This window comes from Salmo salar, chromosome ssa15 (assembly GCF_905237065.1).
Source record: "Salmo salar chromosome ssa15, Ssal_v3.1, whole genome shotgun sequence".
Classification (NCBI taxonomy): Eukaryota; Metazoa; Chordata; class Actinopteri; order Salmoniformes; family Salmonidae; genus Salmo; species Salmo salar.
In genome coordinates this window covers 103,467,344-103,483,400 of record NC_059456.1, presented here as the reverse complement: position 1 = coordinate 103,483,400, position 16,057 = coordinate 103,467,344, and the positions used below count along the sequence as shown (strand labels likewise).

General features: G+C 47.8%; 1 protein-coding gene across 1 annotated transcript in view; it reads right to left on the bottom strand.

The window, feature by feature from the left end:
- Positions 1-16,057, bottom strand: part of rerea (arginine-glutamic acid dipeptide (RE) repeats a) — a 387,734-nt gene that overhangs the window by 210,986 nt on the left and 160,691 nt on the right. Inside the window, 1 exon segment of the mRNA XM_045696470.1 lies at positions 10,991-11,061. Coding sequence (XP_045552426.1) covers positions 10,991-11,061 — 71 coding nt within the window.

The window sequence follows — 16,057 nt, the reverse complement described above, 5'->3', positions numbered from 1 at the left end:
CCCCGCTACAGAGTCTTAGTGGAAACCCCGCTACAGAGTCTTAGTGGAAACCCCGCTACAGAGTCTCAGTGGGAACCCCGCTACAGAGTCTTAGTGGAAACCCCGCTACAGAGTCTTAGTGGGAACCCCGCTACAGAGTCTTAGTGGGAACCCCGCTACAGAGTCTTAGTGGGAACCACGCTACAGAGTCTTAGTGGGAACCACGCTACAGAGTCTTAGTGGGAACCCCGCTACAGAGTCTTAGTGGGAACCCCGCTACAGAGTCTTAGTGGAAACCCCGCTACAGAGTCTTAGTGGAAACCCCGCTACAGAGTCTTAGTGGAAACCCCGCTACAGAGTCTTAGTGGAAACCCCGCTACAGAGTCTTAGTGGGAACCACGCTACAGAGTCTTAGTGGGAACCCCGCTACAGAGTCTTAGTGGAAACCCCGCTACAGAGTCTTAGTGGGAACCCCGCTACAGAGTCTTAGTGGGAACCCCGCTACAGAGTCTTAGTGGGAACCACGCTACAGAGTCTTAGTGGAAACCCCGCTACAGGGTCTCAGTGGAAACCCCGCTACAGAGTCTTAGTGGGAACCCCGCTACAGAGTCTTAGTGGAAACCCCGCTACAGGGTCTCAGTGGAAACCCCGCTACAGAGTCTTAGTGGAAACCCCGCTACAGAGTCTTAGTGGAAACCCCGCTACAGAGTCTTAGTGGAAACCCCGCTACAGAGTCTTAGTGGAAACCCCGCTACAGAGTCTTAGTGGGAACCACGCTACAGAGTCTTAGTGGAAACCCCGCTACAGAGTCTTAGTGGGAACCCCGCTACAGGGTCTCAGTGGAAACCCCGCTACAGAGTCTCAGTGGGAACCCCGCTACAGAGTCTTAGTGGAAACCCCGCTACAGAGTCTTAGTGGGAACCCCGCTACAGAGTCTTAGTGGAAACCCCGCTACAGAGTCTTAGTGGAAACCCCGCTACAGAGTCTTAGTGGAAACCCCGCTACAGAGTCTTAGTGGGAACCCCGCTACAGGGTCTCAGTGGAAACCCCGCTACAGAGTCTCAGTGGGAACCCCGCTACAGAGTCTTAGTGGAAACCCCGCTACAGAGTCTCAGTGGGAACCACGCTACAGAGTCTTAGTGGAAACCCCGCTACAGGGTCTCAGTGGAAACCCCGCTACAGAGTCTCAGTGGGAACCCCGCTACAGAGTCTTAGTGGAAACCCCGCTACAGAGTCTAAGTGGGAACCCCGCTACAGAGTCTTAGTGGAAACCCCGCTACAGAGTCTTAGTGGGAACCCCGCTACAGAGTCTTAGTGGAAACCCCGCTACAGAGTCTTAGTGGAAACCCCGCTACAGAGTCTTAGTGGGAACCACGCTACAGAGTCTTAGTGGGAACCACGCTACAGAGTCTTAGTGGAAACCCCGCTACAGAGTCTTAGTGGAAACCCCGCTACAGAGTCTTAGTGGAAACCCCGCTACAGAGTCTTAGTGGAAACCCCGCTACAGAGTCTTAGTGGAAACCCCGCTACAGAGTCTTAGTGGGAACCCCGCTACAGAGTCTTAGTGGAAACCCCGCTACAGAGTCTTAGTGGGAACCCCGCTACAGAGTCTTAGTGGGAACCCCGCTACAGAGTCTTAGTGGGAACCCCGCTACAGAGTCTTAGTGGAAACCCCGCTACAGAGTCTTAGTGGAAACCCCGCTACAGAGTCTTAGTGGAAACCCCGCTACAGAGTCTTAGTGGAAACCCCGCTACAGAGTCTTAGTGGGAACCACGCTACAGAGTCTCAGTGGGAACCCCGCTACAGAGTCTTAGTGGAAACCCCGCTACAGAGTCTCAGTGGGAACCCCGCTACAGAGTCTTAGTGGAAACCCCGCTACAGAGTCTTAGTGGGAACCACGCTACAGAGTCTTAGTGGGAACCACGATACAGAGCAGCCATAGATATTGTTTGTTGCAGCTATAAAAACCAGTGCACCTGCAGTGCAGGCAGCACTGTAAAAAAATGTGTGTTTGTTGCTGAGCAAGCCCATTTTTAAGCAGCTAATTAAAATCTCAAAAAAGGAAATTCAGACAATTTGGAGGTGAAAAGATGCTCTTTAAAATCAAATATGTTTTAAATTGCTTCTTCATTTACATCCATTAAAGTCTCAGACAATTGTCTCCTAAAGTATTCAACACAATCAATCTCTGGTCATCAGTTAGCAACAATAGACACGATCAGATATATAATGTTATAGGCCGCCTCCTCACACAGCAACACCTTTTCCAGGTCGCCTAATTGAGAAAAACATCAATCCACACATCACATTCTACTTGGCTGGAAAATAACTCTTGCAGTTCTTCTGTCTGTTTCCTCTGTCTGCTAAACCATTAAAGTCTAGTATGTACTGTAACATGAATTACCACAACGTTAGAGAGACCATTGGGCAGAGAAATGTAATAGATTAGGCTATGGCGGTATACAGACTTTCATATTGTCATACCATCCTTATCTTATCCTGGGATTTACACTATTACTGGCATAGAACACAAGGGGGCGCAAAAACGCAAAAGCCCATTGGGCCTCTATTGCCAGAATGCTAACAAAATTAGCACAAAGTAATAGCAAAAACAAATAGACGCTGTTCAGTAAATGCTAACGAACTAAAATGAACGCAAACTAATTACAAAGACGGGCACATCCAGCTCCAAGTTATACAAGCATGGGTAGTTGCTACCGAATGTCATTTTCAATGAGTGTGGACATTTGCAACCGAAAGTGAAGGAGAGAAATTGTGCAAATGAATAAAGTTGTGATGCATGCTTTTCTGAAGGAAGAGCAGCATGTGTACACAGAGCAGAGGGGAGAAGACCAGAGGAGAATGAAATACTCTAGTAGGAAGCACAAGGAAAAAAAACTGTCAGCTGTACAGAAAACACATCCAGAGCTGTTTGACTTCTGGCAGAAAGCCATTAGAAGATATCTGATTTCATACATATTGTAGTGAATAACATACTAGTGTAACTTCACCACCTCATGTGCACCGTACAACAGAGACTTTCTGATAGAACTAGAACGCTATGGACCCACCAGCTGATAGAACGCTATGGACTCACCAGCTGATAGAACTAGAACACTATGGACTCACCAGCTGATAGAACTAGAACACTATGGACTCACCAGCTGATAGAACTAGAACCCTATAGACTCACCAGCTGATAGAACTAGAACGCTATGGACTCACCAGCTGATAGAACTAGAAGTCTATGGACTCACCAGCTGATAGAACTAGAAGTCTATGGACTCACCAGCTGATAGAACTAGAACGCTATGGACTCACCAGCTGATAGAACTAGAACGCTATGGACTTACCAGCTGATAGAACTAGAACGCTATGGACTCACCAGCTGATAGAACTAGAACACTATGGACTCACCAGCTGATAGAACACTATGGACTCACCAGCTGATAGAACACTATGGACTCACCAGCTGATAGAACACTATGGACTCACCAGCTGATAGAACTAGAACACTATGGACTCACCAGCTGATAGAACTAGAACGCTATGGACTCACCAGCTGATAGAACTAGAACACTATGGACTCACCAGCTGATAGAACTAGAACGCTATGGACTCACCAGCTGATAGAACTAGAACACTATGGACTCACCAGCTGATAGAACTAGAACACTATGGACTCACCAGCTGATAGAACACTATGGACTCACCAGCTGATAGAACACTATGGACTCACCAGCTGATAGAACTAGAACCCTATGGACTCACCAGCTGATAGAACTAGAACACTATGGACTCACCAGCTGATAGAACTAGAACACTATAGACTCACCAGCTGATAGAACTAGAACACTATGGACTCACCAGCTGATAGAACTAGAACACTATAGACTCACCAGCTGATAGAACACTATGGACTCACCAGCTGATAGAACACTATGGACTCACCAGCTGATAGAACACTATGGACTCACCAGCTGAGAACTAGAACACTATGGACTCACCAGCTGATAGAACTAGAACACTATGGACTCACCAGCTGATAACTAGAACACTATGGACTCACCAGCTGATAGAACTAGAACACTATGGACTCACCAGCTGATAGAACTAGAACACTATGGACTCACCAGCTGATAGAACACTATGGACTCACCAGCTGATAGAACACTATGGACTCACCAGCTGAGACTAGAACACTATGGACTCACCAGCTGATAGAACTAGAACACTATGGACTCACCAGCTGATAGAACTAGAACACTATGGACTCACCAGCTGATAGAACTAGAACACTATGGACTCACCAGCTGATAGAACTAGAACGCTATGGACTCACCAGCTGATAGAACTAGAACACTATGGACTCACCAGCTGATAGAACTAGAACACTATGGACTCACCAGCTGATAGAACACTATGGACTCACCAGCTGATAGAACACTATGGACTCACCAGCTGATAGAACTAGAACCCTATAGACTCACCAGCTGATAGAACTAGAACACTATGGACTCACCAGCTGATAGAACTAGAACACTATAGACTCACCAGCTGATAGAACTAGAACACTATGGACTCACCAGCTGATAGAACTAGAACACTATAGACTCACCAGCTGATAGAACACTATGGACTCACCAGCTGATAGAACACTATGGACTCACCAGCTGATAGAACACTATGGACTCACCAGCTGATAGAACACTATGGACTCACCAGCTGATAGAACTAGAACACTATGGACTCACCAGCTGATAGAACACTATGGACTCACCAGCTGATAGAACTAGAACACTATGGACTCACCAGCTGATAGAACTAGAACACTATGGACTCACCAGCTGATAGAACTAGAACACTATGGACTCACCAGCTGATAGAACTAGAACCCTATGGACTCACCAGCTGATAGAACTAGAACACTATAGACTCACCAGCTGATAGAACTAGAACACTATGGACTCACCAGCTGATAGAACTAGAACACTATGGACTCACCAGCTGATAGAACTAGAACACTATAGACTCACCAGCTGATAGAACTAGAACACTATGGACTCACCAGCTGATAGAACTAGAACACTATGGACTCACCAGCTGATAGAACTAGAACCCTATAGACTCACCAGCTGATAGAACACTATGGACTCACCAGCTGATAGAACACTATGGACTCACCAGCTGATAGAACTAGAACACTATAGACTCACCAGCTGATAGAATAGAACACTATGGACTCACCAGCTGATAGAACACTATAGACTCACCAGCTGATAGAACTAGAACACTATGGACTCACCAGCAGATAGAACTAGAACACTATGGACTCACCAGCTGATAGAACTAGAACACTATGGACTCACCAGCTGATAGAACTAGAACCCTATAGACTCACCAGCTGATAGAACTAGAACCCTATAGACTCACCAGCTGATAGAACTAGAACACTATGGACTCACCAGCTGATAGAACTAGAACACTATAGACTCACCAGCTGATAGAACACTATGGACTCACCAGCTGATAGAACACTATGGACTCACCAGCTGATAGAACACTATGGACTCACCAGCTGATAGAACACTATGGACTCACCAGCTGATAGAACTAGAACGCTATGGACTCACCAGCTGATAGAACTAGAACGCTATGGACTCACCAGCTGATAGAACTAGAACGCTATGGACTCACCAGCTGATAGAACTAGAACGCTATGGACTCACCAGCTGATAGAACTAGAACGCTATGGACTCACCAGCTGATAGAACTAGAACGCTATGGACTCACCAGCTGATAGAACTAGAACGCTATGGACTCACCAGCTGACAGAACTAGAACGCTATGGACTCACCAGCTGATAGAACTAGAACGCTATGGACTCACCAGCTGATAGAACTAGAACGCTATGGACTCACCAGCTGATAGAACTAGAACGCTATGGACTCACCAGCTGATAGAACTAGAACGCTATGGACTCACCAGCTGATAGAACTAGAACGCTATGGACTCACCAGCTGATAGAACACTATGGACTCACCAGCTGATAGAACTAGAACACTATGGACTCACCAGCTGATAGAACACTATGGACTCACCAGCTGATAGAACTAGAACACTATGGACTCACCAGCTGATAGAACTAGAACACTATGGACTCACCAGCTGATAGAACTAGAACACTATGGACTCACCAGCTGATAGAACTAGAACACTATGGACTCACCAGCTGATAGAACTAGAACACTATGGACTCACCAGCTGATAGAACTAGAACACTATGGACTCACCAGCTGATAGAACTAGAACACTATAGACTCACCAGCTGATAGAACTAGAACACTATGGACTCACCAGCTGATAGAACTAGAACCCTATAGACTCACCAGCTGATATAACTAGAACACTATGGACTCACCAGCTGATAGAACTAGAACACTATGGACTCACCAGCTGATAGAACTAGAACACTATGGACTCACCAGCTGATAGAACACTATGGACTCACCAGCTGATAGAACACTATGGACTCACCAGCTGATAGAACGCTATGGACTCACCAGCTGATAGAACTAGAACACTATGGACTCACCAGCTGATAGAACTAGAACACTATGGACTCACCAGCTGATAGAACTAGAACCCTATAGACTCACCAGCTGATAGAACTAGAACGCTATGGACTCACCAGCTGATAGAACTAGAAGTCTATGGACTCACCAGCTGATAGAACTAGAAGTCTATGGACTCACCAGCTGATAGAACTAGAACGCTATGGACTCACCAGCTGATAGAACTAGAACGCTATGGACTCACCAGCTGATAGAACTAGAACGCTATGGACTCACCAGCTGATAGAACTAGAACACTATGGACTCACCAGCTGATAGAACACTATGGACTCACCAGCTGATAGAACACTATGGACTCACCAGCTGATAGAACACTATGGACTCACCAGCTGATAGAACTAGAACGCTATGGACTCACCAGCTGATAGAACTAGAACGCTATGGACTCACCAGCTGATAGAACTAGAACACTATGGACTCACCAGCTGATAGAACTAGAACACTATGGACTCACCAGCTGATAGAACTAGAACACTATAGACTCACCAGCTGATAGAACACTATGGACTCACCAGCTGATAGAACTAGAACACTATGGACTCACCAGCTGATAGAACTAGAACACTATGGACTCACCAGCTGATAGAACTAGAACACTATGGACTCACCAGCTGATAGAACTAGAACACTATGGACTCACCAGCTGATAGAACACTATGGACTCACCAGCTGATAGAACACTATGGACTCACCAGCTGATAGAACACTATGGACTCACCAGCTGATAGAACTAGAACACTATGGACTCACCAGCTGATAGAACTAGAACACTATGGACTCACCAGCTGATAGAACTAGAACACTATGGACTCACCAGCTGATAGAACTAGAACGCTATGGACTCACCAGCTGATAGAACTAGAACACTATGGACTCACCAGCTGATAGAACTAGAACGCTATGGACTCACCAGCTGATAGAACACTATGGACTCACCAGCTGATAGAACACTATGGACTCACCAGCTGATAGAACTAGAACGCTATGGACTCACCAGCTGATAGAACTAGAACGCTATGGACTCACCAGCTGATAGAACTAGAACGCTATGGACTCACCAGCTGATAGAACTAGAACACTATGGACTCACCAGCTGATAGAACTAGAACACTATGGACTCACCAGCTGATAGAACACTATGGACTCACCAGCTGATAGAACACTATGGACTCACCAGCTGATAGAACACTATGGACTCACCAGCTGATAGAACACTATGGACTCACCAGCTGATAGAACTAGAACACTATGGACTCACCAGCTGATAGAACACTATGGACTCACCAGCTGATAGAACTAGAACACTATGGACTCACCAGCTGATAGAACTAGAACACTATGGACTCACCAGCTGATAGAACTAGAACACTATGGACTCACCAGCTGATAGAACTAGAACCCTATGGACTCACCAGCTGATAGAACTAGAACACTATAGACTCACCAGCTGATAGAACTAGAACACTATGGACTCACCAGCTGATAGAACTAGAACACTATGGACTCACCAGCTGATAGAACTAGAACACTATGGACTCACCAGCTGATAGAACTAGAACACTATGGACTCACCAGCTGATAGAACTAGAACACTATAGACTCACCAGCTGATAGAACTAGAACACTATGGACTCACCAGCTGATAGAACTAGAACACTATGGACTCACCAGCTGATAGAACTAGAACACTATAGACTCACCAGCTGATAGAACTAGAACACTATGGACTCACCAGCTGAGAACTAGAACACTATGGACTCACCAGCTTGAACTAGAACACTATGGACTCACCAGCTGATAGAACTAGAACACTATGGACTCACCAGCTGATAGAACTAGAACACTATGGACTCACCAGCTGATAGAACACTATAGACTCACCAGCTGATAGAACTAGAACACTATGGACTCACCAGCAGATAGAACTAGAACACTATGGACTCACCAGCTGATAGAACTAGAACGCTATGGACTCACCAGCTGATAGAACTAGAACGCTATGGACTCACCAGCTGATAGAACTAGAACGCTATGGACTCACCAGCTGATAGAACTAGAACGCTATGGACTCACCAGCTGATAGAACTAGAACGCTATGGACTCACCAGCTGACAGAACTAGAACGCTATGGACTCACCAGCTGATAGAACTAGAACGCTATGGACTCACCAGCTGATAGAACTAGAACGCTATGGACTCACCAGCTGATAGAACTAGAACGCTATGGACTCACCAGCTGATAGAACTAGAACACTATGGACTCACCAGCTGATAGAACTAGAACACTATGGACTCACCAGCTGATAGAACTAGAACACTATGGACTCACCAGCTGATAGAACTAGAACACTATAGACTCACCAGCTGATAGAACTAGAACACTATGGACTCACCAGCTGATAGAACTAGAACCCTATAGACTCACCAGCTGATATAACTAGAACACTATGGACTCACCAGCTGATAGAACTAGAACACTATGGACTCACCAGCTGATAGAACTAGAACACTATGGACTCACCAGCTGATAGAACACTATGGACTCACCAGCTGATAGAACACTATGGACTCACCAGCTGATAGAACACTATGGACTCACCAGCTGATAGAACACTATGGACTCACCAGCTGATAGAACACTATGGACTCACCAGCTGATAGAACACTATGGACTCACCAGCTGATAGAACACTATGGACTCACCAGCTGATAGAATAGAACACTATGGACTCACCAGCTGATAGAACTAGAACACTATGGACTCACCAGCTTGAACTAGAACACTATGGACTCACCAGCTGATAGAACTAGAACACTATGGACTCACCAGCTGATAGAACTAGAACACTATGGACTCACCAGCTGATAGAACTAGAACACTATGGACTCACCAGCTGATAGAACTAGAACACTATGGACTCACCAGCTGATAGAACACTATGGACTCACCAGCTGATAGAACTAGAACACTATGGACTCACCAGCTGATAGAACTAGAACACTATGGACTCACCAGCTGATAGAACTAGAACACTAAGGACTCACCAGCTGATAGAACTAGAACGCTATGGACTCACCAGCTGATAGAACTAGAACGCTATGGACTCACCAGCTGATAGAACTAGAACGCTATGGACTCACCAGCTGATAGAACTAGAACGCTATGGACTCACCAGCTGATAGAACTAGAACGCTATGGACTCACCAGCTGATAGAACTAGAACGCTATGGACTCACCAGCTGATAGAACTAGAACGCTATGGACTCACCAGCTGATAGAACTAGAACGCTATGGACTCACCAGCTGATAGAACTAGAACGCTATGGACTCACCAGCTGATAGAACTAGAACGCTATGGACTCACCAGCTGATAGAACTAGAACGCTATGGACTCACCAGCTGATAGAACTAGAACACTATAGACTCACCAGCTGATAGAACTAGAACACTATAGACTCACCAGCTCCCGCCGTCTCCCGTTGTGCTATTTACTAACAAACACGACTGTCTCAAGTGTTCTGGGGAACTACGGTAAGCTTCATAATGTAAAACAATGTGACAGGTGAAATGAAGAACACAATCTGCTTTATCTCCTAACGTATTGCACAAGTTGACTGCAGGAAATCACTTAAAAAGTAGCTACAAATATACAAATTTATTGAAAAACCTCAAAGGAATAGTTTTGACGGAATTAAAAAAAAAAACATCCTGTGGCTTTATCCCGTATATACGGCATACCGCCCAAGCCTACGTAGGATAGTGTTGGAAATAACCACTAGGATCGCGTTGGTAAGAACCAACAGTTGATATACAGGGAGTCAGATGTCCCCTATTCAGTTCGACTTAACTTTAGTCTGCACAGTGACAGATGGCTCTGCATCCACATGCTTAATTCCCCATCTGCCTTCCATAAAACAGAGGCCGTCTGCATTCTCCCCAAAACATACGAATGATAATAACACCCACATCAAAGAGCTGTTTGAAGAGCCTTCACCACCAGGAATTCCAACAACAGTAGTGGGGCCTGCAGTTAAGAGCAGGCTAGGGGTGACAGAGTTAGAGCCCTGTTCAGGGCCAGGGTTATAGGGCAAGGGTTATAGGGCCAGCTCGGGGCCAGGGATATAGGGCCAGGGTTATAGGGCCAGGATTAGAGCCCAGCTCGGGGCCAGGGATATAGGGCCAGGGTTATAGGGCAAGGGTTATAGGGCCAGCTCGGGGCCAGGGTTATAGGGCCAGGATTAGAGCCCAGCTCGGGGCCAGGGATATAGGGCCAGGGTTATAGGGCCAGGATTAGAGCCCAGCTCGGGGCCAGGGATATAGGGCCAGGGTTAGAGGCCTGCTCAGTGACAGAGGAAGGAAAAAGCAAGTACTCACCAGTTTAAAATCCTGAATGCTACATATGAAGTAGGGAGTGTTGGGCCTGCGGCTCTCCATATATACACAATCTGAAACACAGAGAGAGAGACAGTTAGAGGATGATAGAGTAGACAGCAGCAGCTCTAACTGTTTAGACCCCAGCAGCTCTAACTGTTTAGACCCCAGCAGCTCTAACTGTTTAGACCCCAGCAGCTCTAACTGTTTAGACCCCAGCAGCTCTAACTGTTTAGACCCCAGCAGCTCTAACTGTTTAGACCCCAGCAGCTCTAGCTGTTTAGACCCCAGCAGCTCTAGCTGTTTAGACCCCAGCAGCTCTAGCTGTTTAGACCCCAGCAGCTCTAGCTGTTTAGACCCCAGCAGCTCTAGCTGTTTAGACCCCAGCAGCTCTAGCTGTTTAGACCCCAGCAGCTCTAGCTGTTTAGACCCCAGCAGCTCTAGCTGTTTAGACCCCAGCAGCTCTAACTGTTTAGACCCCAGCAGCTCTAACTGTTTAGACCCCAGCAGCTCTAACTGTTTAGACCCCAGCAGCTCTAACTGTTTAGACCCCAGCAGCTCTAACTGTTTAGACCCCAGCAGCTCTAACTGTTTAGACCCCAGCAGCAGCAGCTCTTAACTGTTTAGTCTCATTAGCGGTCTGAAGACGTTTTCCTCCAGTCAGATTCAACTGGAATGGGAGTGATATGATTAAGTCGGGTTTATTTTGGAGCAGGACAAGGGTTGTATCCCAAACGGCACCCTACTCCCTACACGGTGCGCTACAGGCCCTGGTCAGACGTAGTGTACTACGTAGGGAATAGGGCGCCATTTGGGATGCAAAAAAAAAATGTGCCTTTCCAACAAAGCAAACAGCAAGAAACACAGAACCTCAAGGGGAAATGATGTTCCACTCCATTTAGAGTGGAGAGGCAGTGTCACTCTTATCTCCCCACCCTACACCCCATTACACATGTCCAGTTACCACTCATGTTTACAGGTGTGTGAACCCTCCTCTCTCTCTCACACACACACACACACACACACCGTGCCCCTTCCTCTCTCATTTCTAAATGTAATTTCCAAATTACAGGACCGCAGCAGTGGCCTCTATAGCCCTTCCTAGCCCCGGCAGTGTGTGCGGTACAGTACGCACCTGTGTGTGTGTGTGTGTGTGTGTGTGTGTGTGTGTGTGTGTGTGTGTGTGTGTGTGTGTGTGTGTGCGCATGTTACCCTGCAGCCAGTGTTTTTGATAAGCACCACTTCCTAAATTAACTAGGCTTCTTTTCATTTAAAAGTTTCAATTATGCTAGTCAGAGTAGTCCTCAGAAAAGTCCTCCAGGGGGTTAGGCTGTAACACAGACCAGGGGGTTAGGCTGTAACACAGACCAGGGGGTTAGGCTGTAACACAGACCAGGGGGTTAGGCTGTAACACAGACCAGGGGGTTAGGCTGTAACACAGACCAGGGGGTTAGGCTGTAACACAGACCAGGGGGTTAGGCTGTAACACAGACCAGGGGGTTAGGCTGTAACACAGACCAGGGGTTAGGCTGTAACACAGACCAGGGGGTTAGGCTGTAACACAGACCAGGGGGTTAGGCTGTAACACAGACCAGGGGGTTAGGCTGTAACACAGACCAGGGGGTTAGGCTGTAACACAGACCAGGGGGTTAGGCTGTAACACAGACCAGGGGGTTAGGCTGTAACACAGACCAGGGGGTTAGGCTGTAACACAGACCAGGGGGTTAGGCTGTAACACAGACCAGGAGCTACCAGTTAAAACAGCCAGCTAGCAGTCAACTCACTTTAAACCTCTAGTTCACAAAGGTAAAACATTATTATTCCTATTCTACTTCAGGTCTCTTTGTAAAGCAAAAAGATCAAGAGGTGTTGCTGAATGTTGTAAGCAAAAGGTATCAGAACTGATTCTGCTTGGCACAACATAAATTATAACGGGCTCGCTGCACATGCAAACAACGGCAGCACACACACACCCAGACACACACACCCACACACGCAGACACACCCAGACACACACACAGACACACACACACACGCACACACACGCAGACACACGCAGACACACACCCCCACACAGACACACACACACACAGACACACGCAGACACACACACACACAGACACACGCACACACACCCACACACACACAGACACACACAGAGTGAGATACACAATCAGAGGTCTGATGTATTCATCTACTTTTCACTATTGATTGTAAAAGTAGACGTGTAATGATCCACAACCAATCAGTGTGTAGAGTCTGATCTGGCCTCGCTGCCCTTTACCCAACACTGAACATTCTGACATGAGTCACTGAGCAACCAGACATGCTAACTGCCAGCCAGCCAGCCAGCCAGCGAGAGAGCCAACCAGCCAGCAAGAGAGCCAGCCAGCCAGCCAGCGAGAGAGCCAGCCAGCCAGCCAGCGAGAGAGCCAGCCAGCCAGCCAGCGAGAGAGCCAACCAGCCAGCAAGAGAGCCAGCCAGCCAGCCAGCGAGAGAGCCAACCAGCCAGCAAGAGAGCCAGCCAGCCAGCCAGCGAGAGAGCCAACCAGCCAGCAAGAGAGCCAGCCAGCCAGCCAGCGAGAGAGCCAACCAGCCAGCAAGAGAGCCAGCCAGCCACCCAGTCAGCCAGCCAGCCAGCCAGCGAGAGAGCCAGCCAGCCAGCGAGAGAGCCAGCCAGCCAGCGAGAGAGCCAGCCAGCGAGAGAGGTAGCCAGCCAGCCAGCGAGCCAGCCAGCCAGCCAGTCAGCCAGCCAGCCAGCGAGAGAGCCAACCAACGAGCCAGCGAGCCAGCCACCGAGGCAGCCAGCCAGCCAGCGAGCGAACGAGAGAGAGAAATGGGGGGAGGGCCTCCTTGCCCTCTCTGAACCTGCCTTTATATTATACAAAAGCCTCAGACAGACCGTTAGCATTAGCAATTCAGAGTCAATGACAACGGCACACTTAGCAATAGCATTGAGGAAGCACTGACGTAGGAGGAGACATGTCAGGCTGCCAAATGGGCCCCTATTCCATACACAGTCAGGGTCCACAGGGCTCTGGTCTAAAGTAGTGCACTGTGAAGGGAAAAGGGTGCCATTTGGGACACAGAAGTGGTCTCTTTCAGGTAGGAGGCACTAGCAGACGTGTGTTCATAAGGCAACAAAAACAGAAGAAAATGAACTGAAACAGGGAGGTATTCATTATCCCAATAAGAAACACTTATAATCCTTTAGTGTTTTAAAAAAACGTTTTGCTACAGCATTCCCTATTAAACATGACCCAGGCAGGCAGGGAGAAAAACGCATGCAAACAAGAGGGAGAAGCTTCTAGATCTTCTTCCTGTCAGTTGCCGGGGCAACTGGTCGGGTTGCAGTTATTGATCTGGCCGTGTTATCTCCGGCTGTTACTGATCTGGCCGTGTTATCTCCAGCTGTTACTGATCTGGCCGTGTTATCTCCAGCTGTTACTGATCTGGCCGTGTTATCTCCAGCTGTTACTGATCTGGCCGTGTTATCTCCAGCTGTTACTGATCTGGCCGTGTTATCTCCGTCTGTTACTGATCTGGCCGTGTTATCTCCGTCTGTTACTGATCTGGCCGTGTTATCTCCGTCTGTTACTGATCTGGCCGTGTTATCTCCGTCTGTTACTGATCTGGCCGTGTTATCTCCGTCTGTTACTGATCTGGCCGTGTTATCTCCGGCTGTTACTGATCTGGCCGTGTTATCTCCGGCTGTTACTGATCTGGCCGTGTTATCTCCGGCTGTTACTGATCTGGCCGTGTTATCTCCGGCTGTTACTGATCTGGCCGTGTTATCTCCGTCTGTTACTGATCTGGCCGTGTTATCTCCGGCTGTTACTGATCTGGCCGTGTTATCTCCGGCTGTTACTGATCTGGCCGTGTTATCTCCGGCTGTTACTGATCTGGCCGTGTTATCTCCGGCTGTTACTGATCTGGCCGTGTTATCTCCGGCTGTTACTGATCTGGCCGTGTTATCTCCGGCTGTTACTGATCTGGCCGTGTTATCTCCGGCTGTTACTGATCTGGCCGTGTTATCTCCGGCTGTTACTGATCTGGCCGTGTTATCTCCAGCTGTTACTGATCTGGCCGTGTTATCTCCGTCTGTTACTGATCTGGCCGTGTTATCTCCGTCTGTTACTGATCTGGCCGTGTTATCTCCGTCTGTTACTGATCTGGCCGTGTTATCTCCAGCTGTTACTGATCTGGCCGTGTTATCTCCAGCTGTTACTGATCTGGCCGTGTTATCTCCAGCTGTTACTGATCTGGCCGTGTTATCTCCGTCTGTTACTGATCTGGCCGTGTTATCTCCGGCTGTTACTGATCTGGCCGTGTTATCTCCGTCTGTTACTGATCTGGCCGTGTTATCTCCGGCTGTTACTGATCTGGCCGTGTTATCTCCGGCTGTTACTGATCTGGCCGTGTTATCTCCAGCTGTTACTGATCTGGCCGTGTTATCTCCGGCTGTTACTGATCTGGCCGTGTTATCTCCGGCTGTTACTGATCTGGCCGTGTTATCTCCGGCTGTTACTGATCTGGCCGTGTTATCTCCAGCTGTTACTGATCTGGCCGTGTTATCTCCAGCTGTTACTGATCTGGCCGTGTTATCTCCGTCTGTTACTGATCTGGCCGTGTTATCTCCGTCTGTTACTGATCTGGCCGTGTTATCTCCGTCTGTTACTGATCTGGCCGTGTTATCTCCAGCTGTTACTGATCTGGCCGTGTTATCTCCAGCTGTTACTGATCTGGCCGTGTTATCTCCGTCTGTTACTGATCTGGCCGTGTTATCTACGGGGCTGCAGCGAGGTGGAATAAAGATATCAAATAGCTGAGGAGAGCTCTGATCGTACCCTGGGCTTTGTCTGTCTGAGGGGCAAACACACACAGTAACCTGGATGATCTATTCTAGAGGAGGGGGGCGTGTGTGCGTAGGAGGGTTAACATTGTCACGGATACCCCTCTTTCATTCCAGCCTTTCCCTTTGTTTTTTTACTCTCCTTCTCCCTCTGTTTTTCAACCTGGCTCCAGTGGAAGTCATTTACAAGATGACATGAATGAACATTTCCATCAGTG